A 24,826-nucleotide genomic window follows, 5' to 3' on the forward strand; every position below is an offset into this window, starting at 1 on the left:
TCAGACATAGTATATCATGTGTTTGATTAATCATATATTATCTGTCTCCTCATGCTAGTATGCAAGCCCCATGGATTGTAATTGTTGCCTCCCTGTTCACTGCTACATCTTCACTGCTTAGTACCTTCAATATTTAAATTTTTTTTTTTTCAACGTTTTTCATTTATTTTTGGGACAGAGAGAGACAGAGCATGAACGGGGGAGGGTCAGAGAGAGAGGGAGACACAGAATCGGAAACAGGCTCCAGGCTCCGAGCCATCAGCCCAGAGTCTGACGCGGGGCTCGAACTCACGGACCGCGAGATCGTGACCCGGCTGAAGTCGGACGCTTAACCGACTGCGCCACCCAGGCGCCCCAGTACCTTCAATATTTGTTGGCATTCAATATTTGCTGGATGAACGTGTGAAATACATGCTACTATAAGTAGAACTTATTAAATTATAAATTTTACGAGTCCGTTATATATGTCATGTCTTACCTCCTACCCCTTAACCTATAATTCGTTAGCATGTGAAAGGACATTTAAAAGAAGGAAGAAAAAATTTTACCCTTTGCTCTAGCCCCTACTTCCCTGATAAATATTTCCTATTTAAATCCTCTGTTTGAAAGATGTGCAACAATGATGTATATAAGTTCTGCACTTTCATAAAGGGCAATCAATTATCTGCAAACTTAAAAATCATTTAGTTTTACCTAAGAAGCTAGTTTATTTTTTAACCATCTAATTGAATGAAAGCCCCAATGTTACATATAACAAATATGCAATACCTTTAGGTGTTTTTGCAGTAAATTCAGGATCAAAACAAAAAGTATCATCTGGTTTTCCAGAAGCCGGTTTGAAAGGAGGTTGAACTTCTCTTCTATATAATTTCTAGAAGAAACAACAGGGTAGCGCAAAATCATATTAACACTCTAAAATTATATTTTGTAAGGGAAAGCAGAACATAATATTCACAGTCTTTAACAGAAGCTCACAATTTAATAAATAAAATTTTAACAGGCTTCAGATACCCATTAATCAAATTGTCAAAATTTGAGAGATAATATACACAATGAAACAAGACCAGGAAACACAGCACTGATGCCAAAGGTTGTATTCACAAGGAATGATATTCAATTTTGATATCAAAAACTGACTTGAATTTGCATTAGTAAAATAACCATACAGAATATACCACAATGTGACCATGCAGAAACACCTGGCAACATTCAAGAATTTCAAAATTAATAGACTATCTTCAAGAAGTATATATCTCACCTAAAACATTTTGTTTTTACATTAAAAATGCATTAAATACACTGTTTATGACTCTTCTTATATAATTCAAAAATGTAATCTTGTCCAAAATTTAAATTCCTAAAATTTATGTTTTTGAAACACATTTAAAACATCTTAAAATGTATACAATCTACTCCCATTTTTTTGAAAGCAACTTTTTTAAAAGGTCACAGACCCACAGTGGGGGAATATTAATAGAGAATTACTTTGATTTTCATTTATTTAAATAAATAAACATTATATTCTTTTGTTATTTAAATTAAACACAATGGACATAAACTGTTTAGATATGAGAATAATGGAAAAAAAAGGAATTTGCAGTTTGTATACTTAAGAAGAAAGGAAGAGTAGATAAGCATTAGAAAAAAAAAATAAACCAGTGAAGAAATGGGCAGAAGACATGAATAGACATTTTTCTAAAGAAGACACCCAGATGGCCACAAGACACATGAAAAGATGTTCAACGTCACTCCTCATCAGGGAAATACAAATCAAAACCACACTGAGATACCACATCATGCCAGTCAGGGTGGCTAAAATGAACAAATCAGGAGACTATAGATGTTGGAGAGGATGTGGAGAAATGGGAACCCTCTTGCACTGCTGGTGGGAATGCAAACGGGTGCAGCCACTCTGGAAAGTAGTGTGGAGGTTCCTCAAAAAATTAAAAATAGATCTACGCTATGACCCAGCAATAGCACTGCTAGGAATTTACCCAAGGGATAGAGGAGTGCTGATGCATAGGGGCACTTGTACCCCAATGTTTATAGCAGCACTTTCAACAATAGCCAAATTATGGAAAGAGCCTAAATGTCCATCAACCGATGAATGGATAAAGAAGATGTGGTTTATATATACAATGGAGTACTACTTGACAATGAGAAAGAATGAAATCTGGTCATTTATAGCAATGTGGATGGAACTGGAGAGCATTATGCTAAGTGAAATAAGTCAGGCAAAGAAATACAGTTACCATATGTTTTCACTCATGTGGATCCTGAGAAACTTAACAGAGAACCATGGGGGAGGGGAAGGGGGGGAAGTTACAGAGAGGGAGGGAGGCAAACCATAAAAGACTTAAATACTGAGAACAAGCTGAGGGTTGATGGGGGGGGTGGGGGAGAGGGGAAAGTGGGTGATGGGCATTGAGGAGGGCACCTGCTGGGATGAGCACTGGCTGTTTTATGGAAAACAATCTGGCAATAAATTATGTTTAAAAGAAAAAAGGGAAAAAAAAGTGACACGGGGATAAAAGGACACCAGGGAAAGAAGCACATACATATAACACAGGGCAGACTCCCATGTAGCGTGCCCATTGAGTGGTCTTTTAGGGTATTAATACTAACGGTTTCTGTTATGCAATTTTACAATTATAAAAAATAAGTCACTTTTTCCAAGTTTTTATTTAAATTCCAGCTAGTTAACAAACAGTGCAATATTAATTTCAGGTATATAATTTAGTGATTCATCACTTACATACCACGCCCCGTGCTCATCATAACAGGTGCCCTCCTTAATGCCCATCACCTGTTTAACCCATTCCCCCATCCACTATCATTTTGTTCTCTAGAGTTAAGAGTCTCTTTCTTGGTTTGCCTCTTCTTCCCCGTATGTTCATCTGTTTTGTTTCTTAAATTCCACATATGAGTGATATCATATGGGATCTTTCTCTGACTGACTTATTTTGCTTAGCATAGTACACTCTAGCTACATCTATGTCATTGCAAATGGCAAGATTTCATTAGTTTTTAATGGCTGAGTAATATTCTATTCTATATATATACTACAACTTCTTTTTATATTCGTCAGTTTATGAACATTTGTGTTCCTTCCATACTTTGGCTATTGCTGATAATACTGTTGTAAACATTGGGGTGCATTTATCCCTTCTTTTTTTTTTATCCTTTGGGCAAATTCCTAGTAGTAGAATTTCTGGATAGTAGGGTAGTTGTACCTTTATGTGAGGAACCTCCATACTGTTTTCCCAGAGTGGCTGCACCAATTTGCATTCCCACCAACAGTATAAGAAGGTTCCCCTTTCTCCAAATCTGTTGTTTCCTGGGTTGTTAATTTTAGCCATTCTGACTTGTATGAGGTGAAATCTCACTGTAGTTTTGATTTGTATTTCCCTGATGATGAGTGAAGTTGATTATCTTTTTATGTGTCTGTTGGCCATCTGGATGTCTTTGAAAAAATGTCTATTCATGTCTTCTGCACACTTTTGTTTGGATTATTCATTTTTTGGGTGTTAAGTTTTATAAGTTCTTTATAGATTTTGGATATTAGCCCTTTATCAGATATGTCATTTACAAATATCTTCCCCAATTCTGTTGATTGCCTTTTAGTTTTGTTGATTGTTTCCTTCACTGTGCAGAGACTTTTTACCTGTTAAGTGTGGTTATCTACCACATTTAGATTGGGGAGTATGAAGGAGGAAGAGAAATGAATTAGAATTCATTTTCTTTAAGAATTTGCCTTATCATTCACCTCCTCACCTCTATCTCTTCCTCCTTTACATTCCCCAACCTAGAACAGGGGAAAATAGTAACCACACTTAACAGGTAAAACATATGAGAGACAAAAATTTACTAAATATCATCCACACACCTACTGGTTCAAGGTAATTGCCATGACATCTACACCTCTAAGTAAAACCCTCATATAAAAAAAAAAAAAGATTAAGTTTATCAGCAAAGCCCAAATATGAGCATTTTATTCTTCAGTGTTAATTCATATTAAGTCACTCAGTGACAAAGTTTCTACTGAACTTACAACTGAACTTACATTCCAGTCAACATTTGCAAAAAAAAGATGTCTTTTGATTTCCTCAACTCCTTCTGAACCTATAAAAAAGGAAATAATTTTTTACTGGTATAATTATTTTTAATCTTTCTACCTGGCTTCTCTGCTGTTATCTGTACAAACGAATACACCTTTCATATACTCCTTGCAGTGAAATGTTATTTCTTATTTGATATTTTGGGTTTTTTTCAATTTAATATAATAAAACATAACTGATGCTCACACTGAAGCATATAAAGTATGATGAAATAATGAAATTCCTTCTAAATCAAATAAAAATAATGTTTAACACATCACTAAAACATATATATATATATATATATATATATATATATATATATATTTCACAATTAAACTTATGGCTTAGTATCTCAAAGCCAAATTACAAAGTGAAATATAATAAAGTGATATTAAAATTTTAACACAAAAATTAAATAATATAATCATATTTGGATCCAGGGAAAGGCTATCAGAAAGTGGCCAAATAATGAGTGGCTATGGAAACATATTTATCTCAAAGAATACTTGAAGGGACAAAATAATTACCTTCAAATATCTAAAAAGATTACCTATATAAGGGAGAATTCTGTGAATTATTTCAAAAGAAGTAATCCATATGATATACATAATGACATATATTAAATGGAAGTTCTGAATAGCTAGACTATTGTTAAATCATGGACAAAACAGAGTTTACTGGATCTATGTGCTTACAAAATGCAAACTCGTAGGTGTAAATATATAGCAGCAGTAAATGAACTAGGCCAGAAAACATAAAGGTACAATGATCCTCCCAAAACAGGCAGTGTATTTTTGTAAAAGTTAAGGCAATAAATAATACCCAGTCTATTTGCTGGATTTCTTTTGAATAACATCCTTAGTAGACTTTGTGCTTCAGCACTAAGAAACTGAGGCATTCCGAGTTTTGCTCTGAAAAAGATTTTTAGAAAATTTCATTTAAATCTAGACATACTTTAAATTGACAAATCTAAAAAAGAACTTAAAAGAATGTTTTAACAATGAAAAATAATGTCCCTTATATGGTAGGAGAAGAAAATAAGACAGTGTGAAAAAGTGTTCTTTTGTGTCAATTGAAAACAAATTTCAAGAAACTGAAAACAAGGAATTTTTCCCAGAAGAAAAAAAAAAATAACTGTTTACACTTACTTTAATATCATATTCATGGTCTCATTTCTGTCTTTACCTTGAAATGGCAGAGTACCAGTAAGCATTTCAAACTAAAACAAACAAAAAGTAACACATAATTTGCCAGAGCTTAGAATATATGATAAAATTTTTTAGGAAAACAACTGAGACTTGTAATACATGATCATCAAATGATGAAGGATCTACACGATAGGTCAAAATAGGAACAGAAAAGTAAGTCAATTAAGGAAATGCACTGCTGGTACCTCACTATGTATAGCCCAACTGATAGGTGACCTGTAGCAAATGAAACCAACCAGTTTTTTTTTTTTTTCAGTCCTATCTAATCTGGCTAGGTTCCCAAACCAAAGCAATTTGAAAATAGATACACAGCATTTTCTTTTAAACCAAAGATACGGTCTTAAAGCAAACATTTAACAATGAATGGAAAGTAAAACTCAGCAGGGAACCATTTCAAATTCATAAGTGCTTTGTACACCTGAAACTAATATTACACTCTATATTAACTAACTGGAATTTAATGTTTATTTATTTTTGAGAGAGAGAGAGAGAGAGAGAAAGAGAGCATGAGTGGAGGGGGGGTGCAGAGAGAGAGAGAGACACAGAATCCGAAGCAGGCTCCAGGCTCTGAGCTGTCAGCACAGAGCCTGTCGCGGGGCTCGAACTCACGAACCGTGAGGTCGTGACCTGAGCTGAAGTCAGATGCTCAACCTACTGAGCCAGCCAGGTACCCCTGGAATTTAAATAAAACCTTAAAAAAGAAGATACACAAAAGGCCAATAAGCACATGAAAAGATGCTTAACATCATTGGTCATTAGGGAAATTAAAAAAAAGAAAGATGTAACCATTATCATTCTCTTCACTCCAAAAAGCAATAAAAAAAGAACAAGAAAGCTACACATGTACACCAGTATCTTAAAAAAAAATAAGAAAGCTGCGCATGGCATAAAAATAAACATTTTCCCTAAGATATTAATTGCAATGTAGATTACTAGAACATTAAATAATGGTGTAAAAAACTAGTTTTGAAAATGAAGATCATTATACTTCACTAAAAAGAAAAGTTTTTATATCTCTAATATTTAAGTCTTGAACTTAGATTCAGTAATGACTTTGGCTTCAGTCCTCTGCTCATTTATCTGAATTCATAACCTTAGATTATTAATTCAACCCTTTCCTATATATTGATGACTTTCAAATCTGTTCCAGCCTCAATCTCTCTCAAGTCCTAGTTCTCCCTCCCAAATCTACAGTAATGTTTCTTAACTGGATGTTGAAGAAGTAGGGGCAGGGGCCACAGAAAGAGAAAGAAGACAAAGAAAGTATGGTATATGGGGATCGTCTCTCTCAAGCTCCAGTCCTCTGCTTTCAAATTTAAAGTTATCGTTCTCTATTGGTGACCAGAGTAGCAGAGGTGGTAATGGCAAGGACAAAAAGTGGGAGCATATTATACTGGAATCCACCTCCCACCTAAATTAAATTGCATGTTGGCTAAGTAGTATTTTTAAAGGTCTCCAGATGATTCTGATCCTGTCTCCACTGATCCCTCCTAATTTATTACCACCAAGGGTTTAACCACAAACCTGTAATAACCTATGCAACATGTTATAAATAAACTATTTCTCCACTTCCAAAACCAGTTGCCCTTTCCAGGTATGTCTTTTCTGCTGAACTATCATTCTTTTCAAACTCCCTAAAGTTCATAAATTTTAGAGGTGTTTTTATCTTTGACCTTCACCCTCTCCATCTGTGACATTAAATCAGCTATTAAGATCAGCCACTTCTTCCTTTGACATATATTTAAGATTTCATCTTTTATATTCTATAATATTACAAGTGTCTTGTAAGGAGACCTTGTTGGTCTCTCTACTTCCAGTTTCCTCTATTTACAATCCATTTATACAATGCTGTCAAGGCTAATCTTCTTTAAATAAATTTTTCCCAAATTACTATCTTGTTAAAGAACTACAAAATTTGGGGTGTCTGGGTGGCTCGTGTCAGTTAAGCATCTGACTATTGATATTGGCTCAGGTCATGATCTCACAGTTCATGAGATCCTTGCTTGGGATTCATTCTCTCTCTCTCTCTCTCTCTCTCTCTCTCTGTTCCTGCCCTCAAAATTAATAAAGATGAAAAATTAATAAACATTAAAAAAATAATCTACAAAAGTTTTCTACTGCTCAGAGTATTGCATGCAAATGCCTATTGGCATATAGTCTCATTTCCTCCACCATCACCCTCATTCTCTACTACTATTCTACTCAAACTAGTTGTCTAGGTCTTTGCTACTAATATGATCCTTCTTGATTTGCAGCTATTTAAATTTTTCTACCCTTCTGGGATTAATCTAAGCTCCACCTCCTCCACTTTTCCTACATCAACTTATATGATTTCTTGCCTGAATTCCTAAGGTATATTTTTGGATGGTTCAATTAGCTATTTCAATTGTTTCCCTAACCAGATTGTATGCCTTCTTTGGTCATGGAAAATGTCAAAATTATATCTTCAGTTTTTTGCTACCCCACTATCCTACACAAATGTCAGGTTTATAATAGGCCCTAATATATTGAAGTGTCATATAGTATGTTATAAAGTAATAAATAGGCAAAATGGATTATCAGCAAGATGGATTATACAAATTGATTCAACAGCTATTCACTTAGTGCCCTACTTGATACTGAAAATATACTCTTAATTTATACCAAATTAGTCAGTTTTTATGCCTGCTATGCTAGGTATCATGACAGATGAAAAGTAGCATGAGACATGACTGCTCTCCACAAAAAGTTTAGTCTTTCTAGGGACATGCCTGAAACAATTTGACAATAAGTTTATGGTAAGGTGCTAAATTCTGTGATACCCAAGTAAAATAATATATGATACTTTTTTAAGTTTATTATTTTTGAGAAAGCTGGGAAGGGGCAAAGAGAGAGAGGGAGAGATAATTCCAGGCAGGCTCTGCACCATCAGTGTGGAGCCTGATGTGGGGTTCAAACCCATGAACCGCGAGATCATGACTTGAGCTGAAACCAAGTGTCGAGCACTTAACTGACTGAGCCACCCAGGCAATCCCCCCCCAGTGTGACATTTAAACAAAGTATCCTGGGGGTGCCTGGGTGGCTCAGTCAGTTAAGCATCCGACTTTGGCTCAGGTCATGATCTCACAGTTCGTGAGTTTGAGCCCTGCATCGGGTTCTGTGTTGGCAGCTCAGAGCCTGGAACCTGCTTCAGAATCTGGGTCTCTCTCTCTCTCTCTCTCTCTCTTTCTGCCCCTCCCCTGCTCATGCTTTCTCTCTCAAATAAATACGCGTTAAAAAAATTAAAGTATTCTGAAATCTAAAATCTGGTAAGCCTTTTTCTAAGTTTGAAATTTGAATAGCTTATAAAAGAATGCTACCATTTACCTTTTCATCTAGAAACTTTAAAATAAATCAGAATACCAAAATCGTAATTATTCCTTTATAACAGCTAGCCAATCAGAAGGTTTTTTAAAATAATCATGAATTATCGAAACTCTATTCTCACCTAACACATTCCAAAATTTAAAACAAAATTCTAAATAATATTAATTTTATATTGGCATAATTTAAAAATAACACTACTTACCATAAGTACACCATATGACCACCAATCAGCACTTTGGGAGTGGCCTCTCCTATTTACTACTTCAGGAGCCATGTACTCCACTGTACCACAAAATGAGTAAGCCTTCTTTTCTTGATCTACAGATTCCTTGCTGAGTCCAAAATCTATGATAACAATGTGACAGAAAAATATATCTGAAGATACTCAGAAAATAGAAACTACCAAAGGAAACAAAACTATGTGTTAGAACTTAAAACAATTCATGGATGGGCTATAATTACTCTTAAGAAAGCTCCGGTGAGACAAATAATGGAAAACAGCCTGTATTTCATTATACCATTTTAAGAGCATTTAGAGATTGCTCAGTTAAATTCCATCCTCAAAATACATGTTTTCATATTTATATTAGTATATCATTCAGCAATTTTGAGAGGTCAACAATTAAATCATCAAAGCTGTCATACTGTTCTAAGTTTTAAAATAGACTAAGACACAAAAGAGACACTTTTTAAAACACTAAAAAAGCAAATTATGCTTTTGAGCTTCCATTTTTGTTTAAGGCTTTCAAAGAGCTAAAGGTACCAATATATAAAAAACAATCATTCCTATGTATTAGCAGTGAAAACTGGAAGTTGAAATGTAAAAAGTACCATTTATAATACCACCAAAAAAACCTGCATGAAATCCACAGGCATATATACAAAGTAGATGTAAGACCTGCATGCTAAAAATTAGAAACACCTATGAAAGAAATCAAAGTAGATCTAAATAAGTGGAGAGACATATTGTATGCATGGTTTGGAAGATTCAATGTTGTTAAAGATATCAAGTCCCAAAATACTGATCTACAGTGTCAATGAAACTTTAATAAAGTCCCAGTAAGATTTATTTTGTAAAAATAAAAGAAAACTAAACTTAAAATTTATAAAAAAGACTCAAGAAAATAGAATAGCCAAAATAATTTTGATGAAGAAAACCAATGAAGGACTTACACAACTTCACTTCAAAACTTATGATAAAGCTACAGTAATCAAGAAAGTGTGGCATTGGAGAAAGGCTACATGTGTATATATCAATGCAAAAGGAGAGTGCCCAAGAATAGACTAACACATACAGTTCTGCTATAATGCTTGTTTTGAAAATGCAAATTTATTCCAGCATGATTGATATATTAGAGAACAATTTAAGCATAACACAAATTTCAAATGGGTTTGACTTAATGTGTGGTTTATATGCAATTTTGTCTATAAGAAACACTAGGTGAGACACTATAAAACTGAACCTAGCTGGGGGTGCCTGGGTGGCTCAGTCAGTTAAGTGTCTGACTTTGGCTCAGTTTGTGATCTCAGTTGATGAGTTAGAGACCCACATAGGGCTCTCTGCTGTCAGCACAGAGCCTGCTTTAGATCCTCTGTAGCCCTCGCTCTACCCCTCACCCCATCTCAAAAATAAATACTTAAAAAAATGCACCTAGTTGAACCAAGCCAAGTAATGATAGATACATGCACATACCCCAAACATCTGCCAGATTTCAGCTCATTATGTGTATTATGAGCTACTCCTGCCCACCTGTAGTGTTACAATCTTCCTCCCAATTCCACATAATCTATCTTCTACCACTTCACAATAACCAACATACTGCAACCTTTCTGACAACAATTCTACAGGCAAATATCAGGATTTTTTTCAAGGTAAGGTACTTTTTATTGTAGTATTTACATATTCTTAAACATTTAGATTATGTAAAATAATGTTGTCATTTTTATCAACTTCTTTAGTGTGCACTGGTTATATATTTGAGTGTTAAATCCCTAACCCCATTTCTCCCATAAGTCCTGTGCTTTTTATTATATGTAATTATTCACAGTGAAGTGATTTTTTAAAAGATCACATGTGCACATGTGCTGTATTAGAACTTGCTATATATTGTCAATTGATTCCTGATAAAGGTGTAAAAGCAATTCCATGAAGAAAGTTCTTAACAACAAATGGTGACAGAACAATAGGATTAATATCCTATTAATCCTCATACCAAAAACATCCTCATACCATAAAAAATTAACTAAACATGAACCACAGAACTAAATGTAAAACATAAAACTAAAATTTTCAAAAGAATAAAAAGAAAATCTTTGTGATCTTTTGTTAGGCAATGATTTCTAAGATACAACATCAAAATATAATTCATTAAAGAAAAACGTTGATAAATGGACTTTATCAGAATCAAAGCTGCTCTTCAAAAAATACTGTTCAGAGAAGAAAAAAGAAGCTACAGACTGGAGAAAATATTTGCAAACTGCATACCTGATATAGCTCTTGTATTTGGAGTATATTTAAAAACTCAAAATTCAATAATGAGAAAATAATACACATTTTTTAAATCGGCAAAAGATCTGAACAGACATTTCTCCAGATAAATAAATGCATAAAAAGATGCTCACTGTTGTTAGTTATCAGGGACATTCAAATTAAAACCCCAATGAGATACTACTACATGCCTATTAGTAGAGCTAAAATAAAAATACTGACAATACCAAGTAATGGCAAGGATGTAGATAGAGCAAGTAGAGCTCTCCTATGTTGCTGATGGGTATACAAAATGGTACAACCACTTGGAAAACAGTTTGGAGGTTTCTCATTAAGTTAAAAATACACTTACCATATGACCAAGCAATCCTACTCCTTTGGTATTTACTCAAGTGAAATAAAAATTTATATTCATATAAAACCTGCACATGAATATTTACAGTGGCTTTATTTATCACTTTCAAACTGGAAACAACCCAAATACCCCTTAATTGGGGATTAGACAAGCAAACCATGGTATCATCATAAAATGGAACACTATTCAGCAATAAAAAATAAACTGATACATACAAAATATAGATTAATCTCAAATGCACTTTATTAAGTAAATGAAGTCAGACTCAAAAGGCTATTTACTATATGCCTCTGTGTACATTACATTGTGGAAAAGGTGAAACTGTAATGACAGAAAGCAGATGGATGTTTAGGTAGGGTAAAAAGGAAGGTAAAAAGGACTTATGCAGAAATTGTGGAGAGTGGTAGAATTGTATTATACCTCTTTTTTATTTCAAGTTTTTATATAAATTCTAGTTAGTTAATATATATGGTAAAACTGGTTTTCGATGTAGAATTTAGTGATTCCTCACTTACATAATCTTGATGTTGGTGGTAGGAATACAACTAAATGTATTTGTTAAAGTTTGCAGAACTATAGATGAGAAAGTGATTTTTTTAAATTAAACTTTATATTTTGAGACAATTGCAAACTCACATGCAGTTATGTGAAATACTACAAGAGATCCTATTTACCTTTACCCAGTCCCCCCCCCCATGGTAACATCTTACAAAACTTATATTATAATATCACAGCCACAATACTGACAAGGATGTTGCCATGATACAGAATAGTTCCATCACCACAAGGATCTGAAGAATGAGTTTTACTGTATGTAAATTATATCTTAATTCTATAAGTGATAAAAAAAAAAGCTGTAGCCCTACATTGCTCTTAAAATAAAATACCAACATTAATAATTTTATCATCCCTCAAAACTAATTTTCTAACCATGTTTAATATTTTCATTTAAAATTCATTTATCCTTGTATAATAACTTGAATGAATTATGATTTTTAACATAATAAATTTTTCAATGTACTGTTATTAGTTTCTTTCTCTACATTTTGAGACTTTTAAACTCTTGCACATTCCATTTCAAAGATGAAATATAATAAAGGCTAGTCTTCAAGGTCAGTTCAGCTGAATATAACAACATACCTTGCAGAGAAGAACACTGGTTTCTTTGGCCATTCCACAGAGGAGGAGAAAGGGAAGAGAATTTTCTTATCCTCCATTACCTTTCAGAGATTTATACCACTCCATAGAGGTCCTCTGCTGTTTTTTTTTTTTTCTGACAAAACTGACATTTAACACTAGAATTTGCTCAGCAATCAATTGACAAAAAAAAAACTTTTATGATAATAAGACTTAGCTACAAGATTAAATAAAACATATGTTAATTAGTGATTTCTCCAACCCACTATTTTAAAAACAAAATGCAGAGTTCAGCTACAAAAAGGCTCCTTTTGGGGAGGGAGGGCGGTATATCTTTGTAACCTTAAAGGATTCTATGATTTTAAAATTTAAAAGCCTGCCTAGAAAACAATAATAAGTATTTACTACGAGTAAAAGTAATTTCAGTGACTAATTTGCAGATAACCATAAAAATTATTAAAACTATTTTAGTGTATACATTTTCTCTTAAATATCTAGTTCAAGTACTGTGTGATATAAATTTCTGACACTGTATATTTTTTCTCCATTCTCTTTATATAAATTACCCTACATTATGTCCCTCAGAAAACACATTATAGCAACTACAGAGAGTTCAAATCAATTGTGTGTTCAATTTATGGTTTTTAGTGGGATATTATGAGTAAATATTATTTTCTAAACAGGCAAGTCATATTACATGGTTAATTTTATATAGACTATAAGGTGGGGTGTTTCAGAAAAAAGTAAGACATAAAAACAATATAAATAATATATTGACATGTATGCAGATATTTTCAGGGTACTTATTCTCATTCTACTGATCTTATTTTATGCAATCATAATCTTGGTATGAAGTCAATTAGGCTCAAAGCATAGTCATACCAATGAACCTCTCTATAGTCCACTGTCATTCCAGCTAACCTGTTAAACATTAAGTGTATTCTTTACATCTAGAGGATTTTTAAAGTAGACAGGTCAAAAGAAAGATATTGCCTGTCTCTGGTACTTTTGACTGTAGTATTCAAAATGGGAGGAAGAAGATAGGAAAAATAAGAGGAAAAGGAGAGGAAGATGGAAGAAAAACACACAAAAATTAAAAAAGAAAGGAAGAAAAAGAGAAGGAAATAATAAAAAGAAAATAAGTTAAAGGAAATAATGAAAAAAACATTATTAGAATATTTACTATGAATGGTCACACTTTAACCAACCTGATTGGGATGTTATGAGGTTAAATTCATAAATTTATTACTCATTTAAAAACTTTGAATTAGGCTATAATTATAAAATAGTGTCAATTACCTAATATTCATTATTGTATATTTCTTCAAAGAAATTTTTATGGCGTCTTGAGGAAAATAGATTGAATTGTGCATATATATATTTTTTTATCAATTAAATCTAATATGTGCATATATATTTTTTTAACAATTAAATCTATTTTCCTTAAGATGCCATAAAGATTTCTTTGAAGACATATACAATAATGAATGTATATATATGTGCATATATATATATATATATCACATTTTCTTCCTGTTACAAGCCTTCTGTCCTTTGTTTATAAGTTAACATTTACTCTAACTATTCCTTCCTCCTCAGCCAGTTTAAGTCCAAAATCTATAAAAGAAAAATTCACATTACAAGACTAAATATAAAATATAAATATAAAACAATTTGACATCATTATTCTCTTACTGGAGAAAAGAGGTATAGGTAGGATTTATTCTAATTTTTTCCCACCTCCTTTCTTCATTCCTTACAAAACAAGTATACTGTAGTTTTTAAATGAAAATAATTAAATTCTAACCAACTTTGCAACAAAAACTTGAATGCTATAAAAAATTATATAATACATAAAATCTCAAAACTATTATTCTCTCTTCCTATTTTTTTCCTTTTCCTCTTTCAATCCCTTTAAATCTACTTTGTATCTTTTAAATATGAAAAAGAGAATCAGGCTATGAATTAAAAAGATTTACTGAATTTTATTTGAGCTTGGTCACATTTTCCTGAGCTTTCAAGTTAACAGCTTTATACTTTATTTTTACATTGAAGCAGTATACTTAGGAATTTAAAGCAACTTACCTTTAAAGTGTACTGGTCCAAAATTCTCTGTAAAGACCACATCTTCATTTTATTTCTGTTTTAATATTCTGATAATTAAATAAAGATTTTACTATCTATTTATAACATAATTAGCCTTTCGAGATTGACTCACTCAGCATAATGCCCTTGAGTCCATCCAAGTTGTTGCATATATCAAGAGTTCCTTCCTTTTTATTCATGGGTAGTACTCCATTGTATGGATGTATCAGTTTGTTTATCCATTCATTCTCTGAAGGACATTTGGGACATTTCCAGTCTTGGGCTATTACAAATAGAGCTGCTATGAAAATTTGTGTATAGGTTTTTATGTGCACATAAGTTTTTATTTCTCTAGGATAAATGTCCAGAATGGGTACTGTGTGGTTGCATTTATATCATATTCTCAACATAACAAAACTAGAGTTGTAGAATAAATAAGTGATACCAGATGTGAGAGTAGGAGGAGGGAAGACATAACTGTAAATGGGAAGCACAAGAGAGTTCTTTTGCAATTGTAGAACAATTTTGCATATTCATTATAGTGGTGGTAATAAAATATATATGTGACAAAAATGCCATAGAATTATACACAAACAAAAAAATACATGCATGCAAAAACTAGTGAAATCCAAGTAAAGTATATGGTCCAGTGAATTGTACTATACCAATTAATTTCCAGGGTTTAATAAAGCACTGCAGTTTCATAAGATGTCACCATTGGGGAAAGCTGAGTGACGGGTACACAGGTCCTCTCAGTACTATTTTTGCAACTTACTATGAGTCTACAATTATTTGAAAATGAAAATTTTTTAAATGGTATAATAGATATATTTTATGCCTAAGAATCCTGTAAGGATTTAGCACCTTGTCTTATAGTAAACCCTTGATATTCAAAATAAGGAAAAATAAAACATGTTTTCACAAATAAAGAAAAAAAGGAACTTCTGATTCTGAAATACTTGGTTTAAAAGTTTATAATTCACTACACTTCAAACGTGATAACTACTTATGATAAATCTTATAGTTGAGATTAACTAAGATAATGTTTTTACCTAGCATGCCAAATGTCTTTTGATAATTAGGATAGTGACTCTATTGTATAAATTTTTGGTATTACAATTAGAACATATTGAGAGCTACCTTATCTACTTTTTAAATGAATTTTGGTTCACTAAAGAGATGAATAAAATACAAATTAAGTCAAAGAAAAAAGAAAACAGGCTTAGTCAGATATATATTAAATAAAATTATAAAATAGAGTAAAATAAGAAAATCTGCATACCTGTTAACTTGATATGTCCTATTTCATCAAGCAAAATGCTGTAAATCAAAATTCACATTCAACAAGATGGAATCAAATATTTTTATATATTCATTTACATAAAAATCATCATAAACTTAAAAATGGTATCTATTTAATTTACTGGAAAATATTTAAATGATTAACTTAAAATCAATGAGTATCTCGGTGTGCCTGGATGGTTCAGTCAGTTAAAGCATCTGGCTTCGTCTCAGGTCATGATCTCAAGGCTCATGAGTTTGAGTCCTGCATCATGCTCTGTGCTGACAGCTCAGAGCCTGGAGCCTGCTTGGGATTTTGTGTCTCCTTCTCTCTTTCCCTTCCCCACGCGCTCTCTCTCTCTCTCTCCTCTCTCTCTCTCAAAAATAAACATTAAAAAAATTTTAAAAATCAATGGGTACCTCATAAATATTACTTGTTATAAATAAGTTTCATATAATTGCATAATTCATGTATATTTTCACATAATTTTAAAAACAAAACAGTGGAGAAAACTGTAATTATAGAAATACTGGTGACAGGGATTCATAAGGAGAATATAGCCTTACTTTTCTGGTTTCAGGTCTCTATATACAATTCCTAATTGGTGCAGATGATCCAAAGCAAGTGCCAGTTCTGCAAGGTAGAATTTCACATCTTCCTCTGTAAACAGAACCTAGAATGCAATAATTTACCATTTGATCGTTTCTTCAATATTGAATTTTAAAAATTTACTTCTTTAAAAATGAATAAACAGACAAATCTAGGTTAATTAAAAAAAATAAGATAAGTAGGTAGATGAAATTAACTCTTTAGGAATCCTTCTCTTTAATACTGTTTTAATGCAAATCTTCCTAAAACATATTATGAAGTTTATATATCTTCTACATTGAATGTACTCTGCAGGATTTACCTTTTTGTAACACTTTAGTGTCATAATGCAATTATTAATTTTAGTACTCTGCTACAATGTAGTCATATTCTCAGGATCTTTGAAGTTTATAGGATATTTTGGTGTACCATTGGTAATTCCACTATTTCTACATTTTCTCTTTCACTGTCTACTATCACTTCTCAGGAATTTCACTATTAACAGCTCTAACTAACCCAAAGTTTCTAGTATACCAACACAAGATGTTAAATTAGTAACTCTTACATTAAACAAGTTCTAAACCCAGTATCTAACCTAAAGAGTAGCTCTAGGCCCCTTCTGCTGGTAAAGTACTTGGGTTTAATGATATATTATTCCTCATTTTGTGCCTGGGAATAAAGCTGCTATGGTGAAGTGAAAAGAGTACTGGAATTAGAATCAGATTAGCAGTGTAATGTTTGACATGCTACTTAGCCCTCTAGGCTTTAGTTTCTAAAGCTGTAAAATAAGGATAACACTTGCTATATCTACCTAACAAGGTTATTTTAAAAGCCATGTTAGGGGGCTTGTGTGGCTCATTCAGTTAAGCGTCTGACTTCAGCTCAGGTCATGATCTCACAGCTTGTGGGTTCAAGCCCCATGTCGGGCTCTGTGCTGACAGCTCAGAGCCTGGAGCCTGCTTCGGATTCTGTGTCTCCCCCTCTCTCTCTGCGCCTCCCCCTCTCACACTCTGTCTCTCTCTCTCAAAAAAAATTAACATTAACTTTTTGGAAAAAAACATATTAGTTTATGTGGAAAAAAGCTTTGTAAATTGTAGAATGCTATGTATTTAACCATGAGGCATAATTATTTATAGGTTTATGTCTATATTCATTCCTGAGTGTTAAATTTACACACAAAATTGGGTACTACTCAAACATTAGATGTAATTTTTAAGATTTATCAAAGGCTTCTGAATGGCAAAACAAATAACTTGTCTAGAAATTAGCTATTTTCATTAAAGAAATCTCTGAATTATTAGGAAAGCTCAAAATTTGAATGAAACATCATAAAATCTTGTAACTGAACTGCCTATTTATTATTATGGTCACTGAATTACATAATACAGACTTAGGTTACTAGTAAAATTTCAGAGAATGAGCAGTTAAAGATAAATTTTGAAACTCTGCCTACTTCTGAAAATGATCTATAGAAAAACAAAGTTGTGCATTATCTAAATTTCAGAGTTCATCTGAATATAATGGTAAAAGTATATGAACATAATTTTCACTTGATACTTTATGAAGAATAAATATGTTTGTTACTTATTTAACTTCTCAGGAAGGCTAATCAAAACTTTCATTTAAACCTAACACATAAGAAAACCTTAAACAAAAAAATTTCAAACTCTAAATTAGAGTCTTTGCCTAAGCTTTATGGCAAGCATATTATTTTGTCATTAAACTGTGTTAAAAGCCTCATGAGAGACACAAATAAGAAACTTAATAAGTAGCAATTATATGCCAGTAACTTTACATTCATTATGCTATTACACTCTTTCAAACAACCCTATGAAGTAGGTATTATCACCACCTTACATATGGAAAAAGAGACAAAGAGACAAAGTGATAAAATATCTTGCCCAGAATAACATAGCTAGTAAGAAGCAGGTCTAGGATTTGAAGTCAGGAATACTTATTCCTAAGAACTACTTAAGAAGTACCTCTTTCCCAGAAGCCACTTCTGCCGGCTATATTTCAACTCGGTTTTAGTTTCAGTACCATTAATGCTTTCCTATTCACTAATCACCCTATCACAAATGAACCCATGAAAAAACATCACTTAAAACCCTAGCACCCTGTTAGGCTTTCGTTGTCTGCTCTTCAAATTGTTTGTGTATGTATGAGTGCATGTGTGTTTTAGCATATTTAAGATCACGCTGTATACTACTTAGTGTCCTCCTTTTTACCCACTTATATCATAAGCAACCTCCCATATCTTTAAAATGGTATACACACACACACACACACACACACACACACACATATTATAAAGTTATCTAAGATAATTAAGATAATTAAAAACTGGAAATAACCCAATAGAACACTTAGGTAAATTATGGTAAATTAGTTTGGTGATATTATATTTTATGGTTCTCAATGCCTGAAAGAATATCAACATAACTAATTTACCATAATTTACCTAAATGTTCATTTGGGTTACTTCCAGTTTTTCATTATCTTAGATAACTCTATAATATATATATATGTATTTTCCACTCTTATGATTATTACCCAAAGAAGGATTCCTAAGAAATAAGACAGGAAGTACTGGGTTGGTAAAAATAAATAGTCCAAGACTTTTGACATACAGAATAAAATTATTTTCCAAAAAAGTTTACAATAATTTATACTCCCATCAGCAATTTATGAAAACATTTGTCTTACTACATCCACCATAGCACTGAATATTACTCTTCAAAAAATATTTTTTAATTTGCTACAAAAAAAAGCCACCAATTTTTTTTAATTTAAATTTTGATTCCTAGGCTAAACATTTTTTACCATGTTCTCTAAGCCTTTCTATTTTGTAAGTGAATTATCAGAAATGTTTTTGCCTATTTTTCATTATTTACTTACTGTTTTTTTCAGTTGGTATAAGCCCTTTAAATATTAAAAATATCAGTTCTCTGTAATATTACTTGTAAATATTTTCACCATTTTGTGATTGTTGTCTTACATTCAGTAATTCTTAATTGTATGTAGTCAAATTTATGTATCATTTATGTATGATTTTCCTTCATTATTTTAATGATTACAGAAATCTCTATTCAATGGTCAACTACAAATTCGACTGCATTTTCTTTTAGAACAATCGTTTTTCCAGATTTAATTATTTAGGTAAAATTTATCATTTGTATGAGATAGAGATGAAAATTTGAAATGATTTTTCTCTGAAATATATGATTTATAATATATTATTTGCTGATCAATCAATCTCTGCCATTAACTTGTTATCCATCTTCTATCATAGTAACATATGGTAAATCATATATACCAGAATATTTTGGGCCTATACAGTATGTGTCTAATCTTGTGTTGATACTATGATGTTTTGCTGATAGAAGTATCTTTATAAAATTTTAAACAAGAGGTAGGGCAAGAAGAAGGTGTGCCTTATTTTCAAAACCTTAGTTTTCCCCCATTTGTTTACTTTCCCAGATAAGTTGGTAAAAATAATTCTGTCACTTTCAAACAAAAATTCCTATTGAGACACTGATTGAAATTTTATTAAACCTATAAATTAATTCTGGAAAAACTGGAAGCTCTACAATTATCATTCATTCATCCAAATATATTTTCTGAATATTAGCAAAGTAAAACATAGCTTAAAGTTTTGTGTGTGTATCTGTGTGTGTGCATGTATATGTTGGGGGTGGGAAGAGAAATTTAGGAAGGTACCATTCCCTTTAAAATATAAGACATATATTATAAAAGTCTTTAACACATACAAAAATGTACTTTTAAAAAGTCTTCTTCTAAGGCATAAAGAAAATACCTCATTTTGGATGACATGACAGTTATATTGTATACACAAGTGAAGTATAACAAATAAATAACTTCTTATTAATAAGCTGTCTAAAGAAGTAACAAATCATTTTCTAAAAGCCTGTTCAACAAATATACTAATTTATTGTCTTTTGGGAAATGCATTTAAAATGCTTTTAAAAGTCTAAGATTCCAGACTTAGGAATCAAAACTTACTGACTGCATCTCTGTGCTAGTATGGGTTTAGATAGTCCCACATCGAGAATGAAGGTCTGAAGAGTTTAAAAGAAAATTAGAAATGACTACAAGTAAGAATTGCTCACACATTCTTGAAATTTCTACACTATAAGACAAGAAACCATGAATTCTGGGGCCTTGTTTCTCTGTTGTTATTCTATGTCTTGAGAACAGCTTTTATCAAGGTCCTTTAAAAACCCTCCTTGGAAGGGGGTCCTAGACAGACCCTACCATAAACTGAATTCTGTTCTATAATAAACAATATACCAAGATCACAGTCTATATTCATGCATGGCATGTTCTGCACTGGAGGTAGACAGATAGAAGCCAGAGACCTTAGCCACTTAAGCACTAGCTAGCATATCATAAGCATACTTTTCCCTTTTCAAAGCAAGTTCCACAGCTCTGGGAATCAATAATACCTTTCCCATGCTCAACATTTTAATTCTGGAAGTGAGATGTTGATCCACTATCACCCAATTAAAATGCTAGTCCCAGACTACCACTTTAAGACAAAATGAAGTAGACAAAGACACGATTTAATCTTCTGCCTGAAACAACTAAAACACAGTACAAAATCTATGAAATGACATTTTTAAAGACATTGGCCATCAGTCAACAAAAGACAGTGAATGTGAAAAATAGGAAACAAACAAGGTAAGCATTACAGCTGTCCTACCTAACAATCTGGAAACAGTTTCTAAAGCAGCAGTGCAGGAAGGGCCAAGTAAGGCAGAGCCTTGAAGACTCTGAGGTAGTGAGAGGCTGGGGAGACAAGAAGGATAGAATTCACAAGATAGAGTACGGAAGGGATAATTTCGGAGAGAGAAAGAGAGAGAGAGAGAGAGAGAGAAAGAGAGAGAACAATAGAGTAGAGGTCTCCCTCAAGTATTTAGCAGAGAAATGTTTGGGACATATGAGTGAGGAAACTATCGTGAACTAGGAAACAATCAATTAAAGGATTAGAGGGACTATCCTACAGAATTTATACAGGGTGAGGAACTTCCTGTTACCTCCAACCAGAGCAGAAAACCTCATAATTCACAGGGTATTGGATAAAGTAATCCAAAGTGTTTTGCATCAGAGTGGTGCAAAATTAGTCCCCAATTAAACGCAGTTTTAGTCCAGTTTAACAACCTTAAAAAAATCAAATTAGTTATATATTCCAGAATAAATCTAAATATTTATAATACAAAAATATCCATCACCTAACAAGATAAATTTCAGATTGTCTGCTATCTAATAAAAAATTGCCAATCATGGACATGAGGAAATTACTTAAACCCAGGTAATCCTAAAGGATTAAAAAAAGAATCCACAGAGTTCACAAAGGAACAGGATAGGTCCTGTTCTCAACAGTGAGAAAAAAAAATTATAATTCACAGGGTATGGGTTAGAATACTAAAAAGGATCATGCTTCAGTATTGGCAAAAATTGATTCTAGACTAAATTCTGCTCTAGTTCTACATAACAAAGTTTAAAATCAAAACTCAAAAGCTTAACTAAATCTGAGAACAAAGATAATTCTACTTATAAGAAAACAAAAGTATCCAGAATATAAGAAAAATATATTCATAATGCTTACCATCCAATAAAAAATTACCATGTAATTACACTTCTGTTGAAGCATGAAAGAAGATACAGATAAAACTTAAATCAATTGGTGTGGCTTTGTTCCAATAAAACTGTATTTACAGAAATAAGAAACTGGCTATATCTTCTGTGAGATCACAGATTCCTAACTCCTGAGTTACAGATTTACACTACAAACACTAAAACAACTGCTAAAATAACACAAAAAAGTGTTATGGATAAAAACAATTAAATTGAAAATAATGCATTAAAGGGGAGGTGGTGGTCCAAAACAATGTCCTGATAGGAAGATTCTGAACTCACTTCCTCCCATGGACACACCAAATCTATGGCTATATAAGGAAAAATTCACTATGAAAGAGACCTGAACACTAACTGAACACTTCTTCATAAGAAATGGTAAAAGGCTCACACTTTAGAGCCTATGGGGGTGGTCTGAGGAACATAGGCCAGGGAGCATCATCTTTGTGCCCTCCCTCAGCCTTGATACAACATGCTGGTACCTCACGTAAAGGAACTCATGCACTCATATGAATTTCTGAATTTTGTAACTATAGCCCAGGGGCCCCTACAGATTTCCAGGTCTGGAGACCAGTAGGGTTTATAATTATACTCCAAAGGAATATATATATATACTCATGCACTCATATGAATTTCTGAATTTTGTAACTATAGCCCAGGGGCCCCTACAGATTTCCAGGTCTGGAGACCAGTAGGGTTTATAATTATACTCCAAAGGAATATATATATATATATATATATATATATATATATATATATATACTTTATATATATATATATATATACTTTATATATATATATATATATATATATATATATATATATACTTTAAAACTCCTGCCTGAGGCTTCTGAGGAGGGGGCAACTTGGCGGAGAAGTAGTGAGACCTGTACTTTCTGCATCTCTCAAACAAAGAAAGTCTGAAGCCAATGGACTTTGAACCCCAAGAGTCTGGGATGAAAAGAGACTGAGTATAACAGGGAGACACTGGAACAACCTTACAGGCTATAGGGCTACTTCAAGAAACAAATCAAAGCACACATGATGGAGGATCCAAAACATCACTATGAGTAGGGAAATAAAATAAACAAAGTCACCACGACAGACAGCAAATAACACTCTCCAAAAAACATCTCGTGAAGGGCCAGGCCATGGACACTGTATGACCCCCCCTCCTTTAATATAGCAGCGCTCACAGGTGCAGAGCATATAAAAAGCTTTTAAAACGCATAAAGGACAGAAAATTAGCCAAAATGATGAAAAGGAAGAATTCTCCGCAAAAGAAATTCCAGGAAAAAGTAACAGCTAAAGAATTGATCAAAACAGATATAAGCAATATAACTGAACAAATATTTAGGGTAATAGTCATAAAATTTATTGCTGGGCTTGAAAAAAGCATAGAAGACAGCAGAGAATCTATTGCTGCAGAGATAAAGGGACAAAAAACAGTCATGAGGAATTTAAAAATGCTATAAATGAAGTTCAAAATAAAATGGAGGTGGCTACAGTGCAGATTGAAGAGGCAGAGGGGAGAATAGGTGAATTAGAAGATAAAATTATGGAAAAAAGAGAAAGCTGAGAAAAAGAGAGATAAAAAATCCAGGATCATGAGGGGATAATTAGAGAACTAAGTGATTCAGTCAAACAGAACAATATGCATATCATAAGAATTCAAGAAGAATAAGAAGAAAGAGAAAGGGGCTGAAGGTGTACTTGAACAAATCATAGCTGAGAACTTCTGCAATCTGGGGAAGGAAACAGGCATAGAAATCCAAGAGGCACAGAGAACTCCTCTCAGACATAACATGAATAAACTTTCTGCATGACATATACTGAAACTGGCAAAATACAAGGATAAACAGAATTCTGAAAGCAGCTAAGGATAAACAGGCCTTAACATACAAAGGTAGATACATAACGGTAGTAGCAGACTTATCTACTGAAACTTGGCAGGCAAGAAAGGAATGACAGGAAATATTCAATGTGACAAACAGGAAAAATATGCAGCCAAGAATCTTTTACCCAGCAAGCCTGTCATTCAGAATAGAAGGAGAGTTAAAGGTTTTCCCAAACAAAAACTGAAGGATTTCATCACCACTAAACCAGCCCTACAAGAGATCCTAAGGGGGGCTCTGAGTGAAATGTTGCAAGGACCACAAAGTACCAGAGACATCACTACAAGCATGAAACCTACAGACATCACAATGACTCTAAACCCATATCTTTCTATAATAACACTGAATGTAAATGGACTAAATGTGCCAACCAAAAGACATAAGGTCTCAGAATGGATAAAAAAAAAAAACAAGACCCATCTATTTTCTGTCTACAAGACTCATTTTAGACTTTAGGACACCTTCAGATTAAAAGTGAGGGGATGGAGAACTATCTATCATGCTACTGGAAGCCAAAAGAAAGCTGGGGTAGCCATAATTATATCCGACAAACTATACTTTAAATTAAAGGCTGTAAGAAGAGATGAGAAAGGCATTACATAATGACAGGGTCTATCCATTGGGAAGAGCTAACAATTATAAATGTTTATGCACCAAAGTCAGGAGCACCCAAATATATAATACA

The 24,826-nt window shown here is 32.9% G+C and overlaps 1 protein-coding gene across 1 annotated transcript in view; it reads right to left on the reverse strand.

The window, feature by feature from the left end:
* RPS6KA6 (ribosomal protein S6 kinase A6) overlaps positions 1 to 24,826 on the reverse strand; it is a 225,582-nt gene that overhangs the window by 56,922 nt on the left and 143,834 nt on the right. The window contains exons 7-13 of the mRNA XM_007087880.3: positions 16,567 to 16,673; positions 16,001 to 16,038; positions 8,856 to 8,998; positions 5,249 to 5,319; positions 4,923 to 5,011; positions 4,064 to 4,122; positions 769 to 871 (exon numbers count right to left, since the gene is read on the reverse strand). Of these exons, the coding sequence (XP_007087942.2) occupies positions 769 to 871; positions 4,064 to 4,122; positions 4,923 to 5,011; positions 5,249 to 5,319; positions 8,856 to 8,998; positions 16,001 to 16,038; positions 16,567 to 16,673 (610 nt within the window). The remainder of the gene's footprint in view (positions 1 to 768; positions 872 to 4,063; positions 4,123 to 4,922; positions 5,012 to 5,248; positions 5,320 to 8,855; positions 8,999 to 16,000; positions 16,039 to 16,566; positions 16,674 to 24,826) is intronic.

The sequence above is a fragment of the Panthera tigris genome, chromosome X (genome assembly GCF_018350195.1).
Source record: "Panthera tigris isolate Pti1 chromosome X, P.tigris_Pti1_mat1.1, whole genome shotgun sequence".
Lineage (NCBI taxonomy): Eukaryota > Metazoa > Chordata > Mammalia > Carnivora > Felidae > Panthera > Panthera tigris.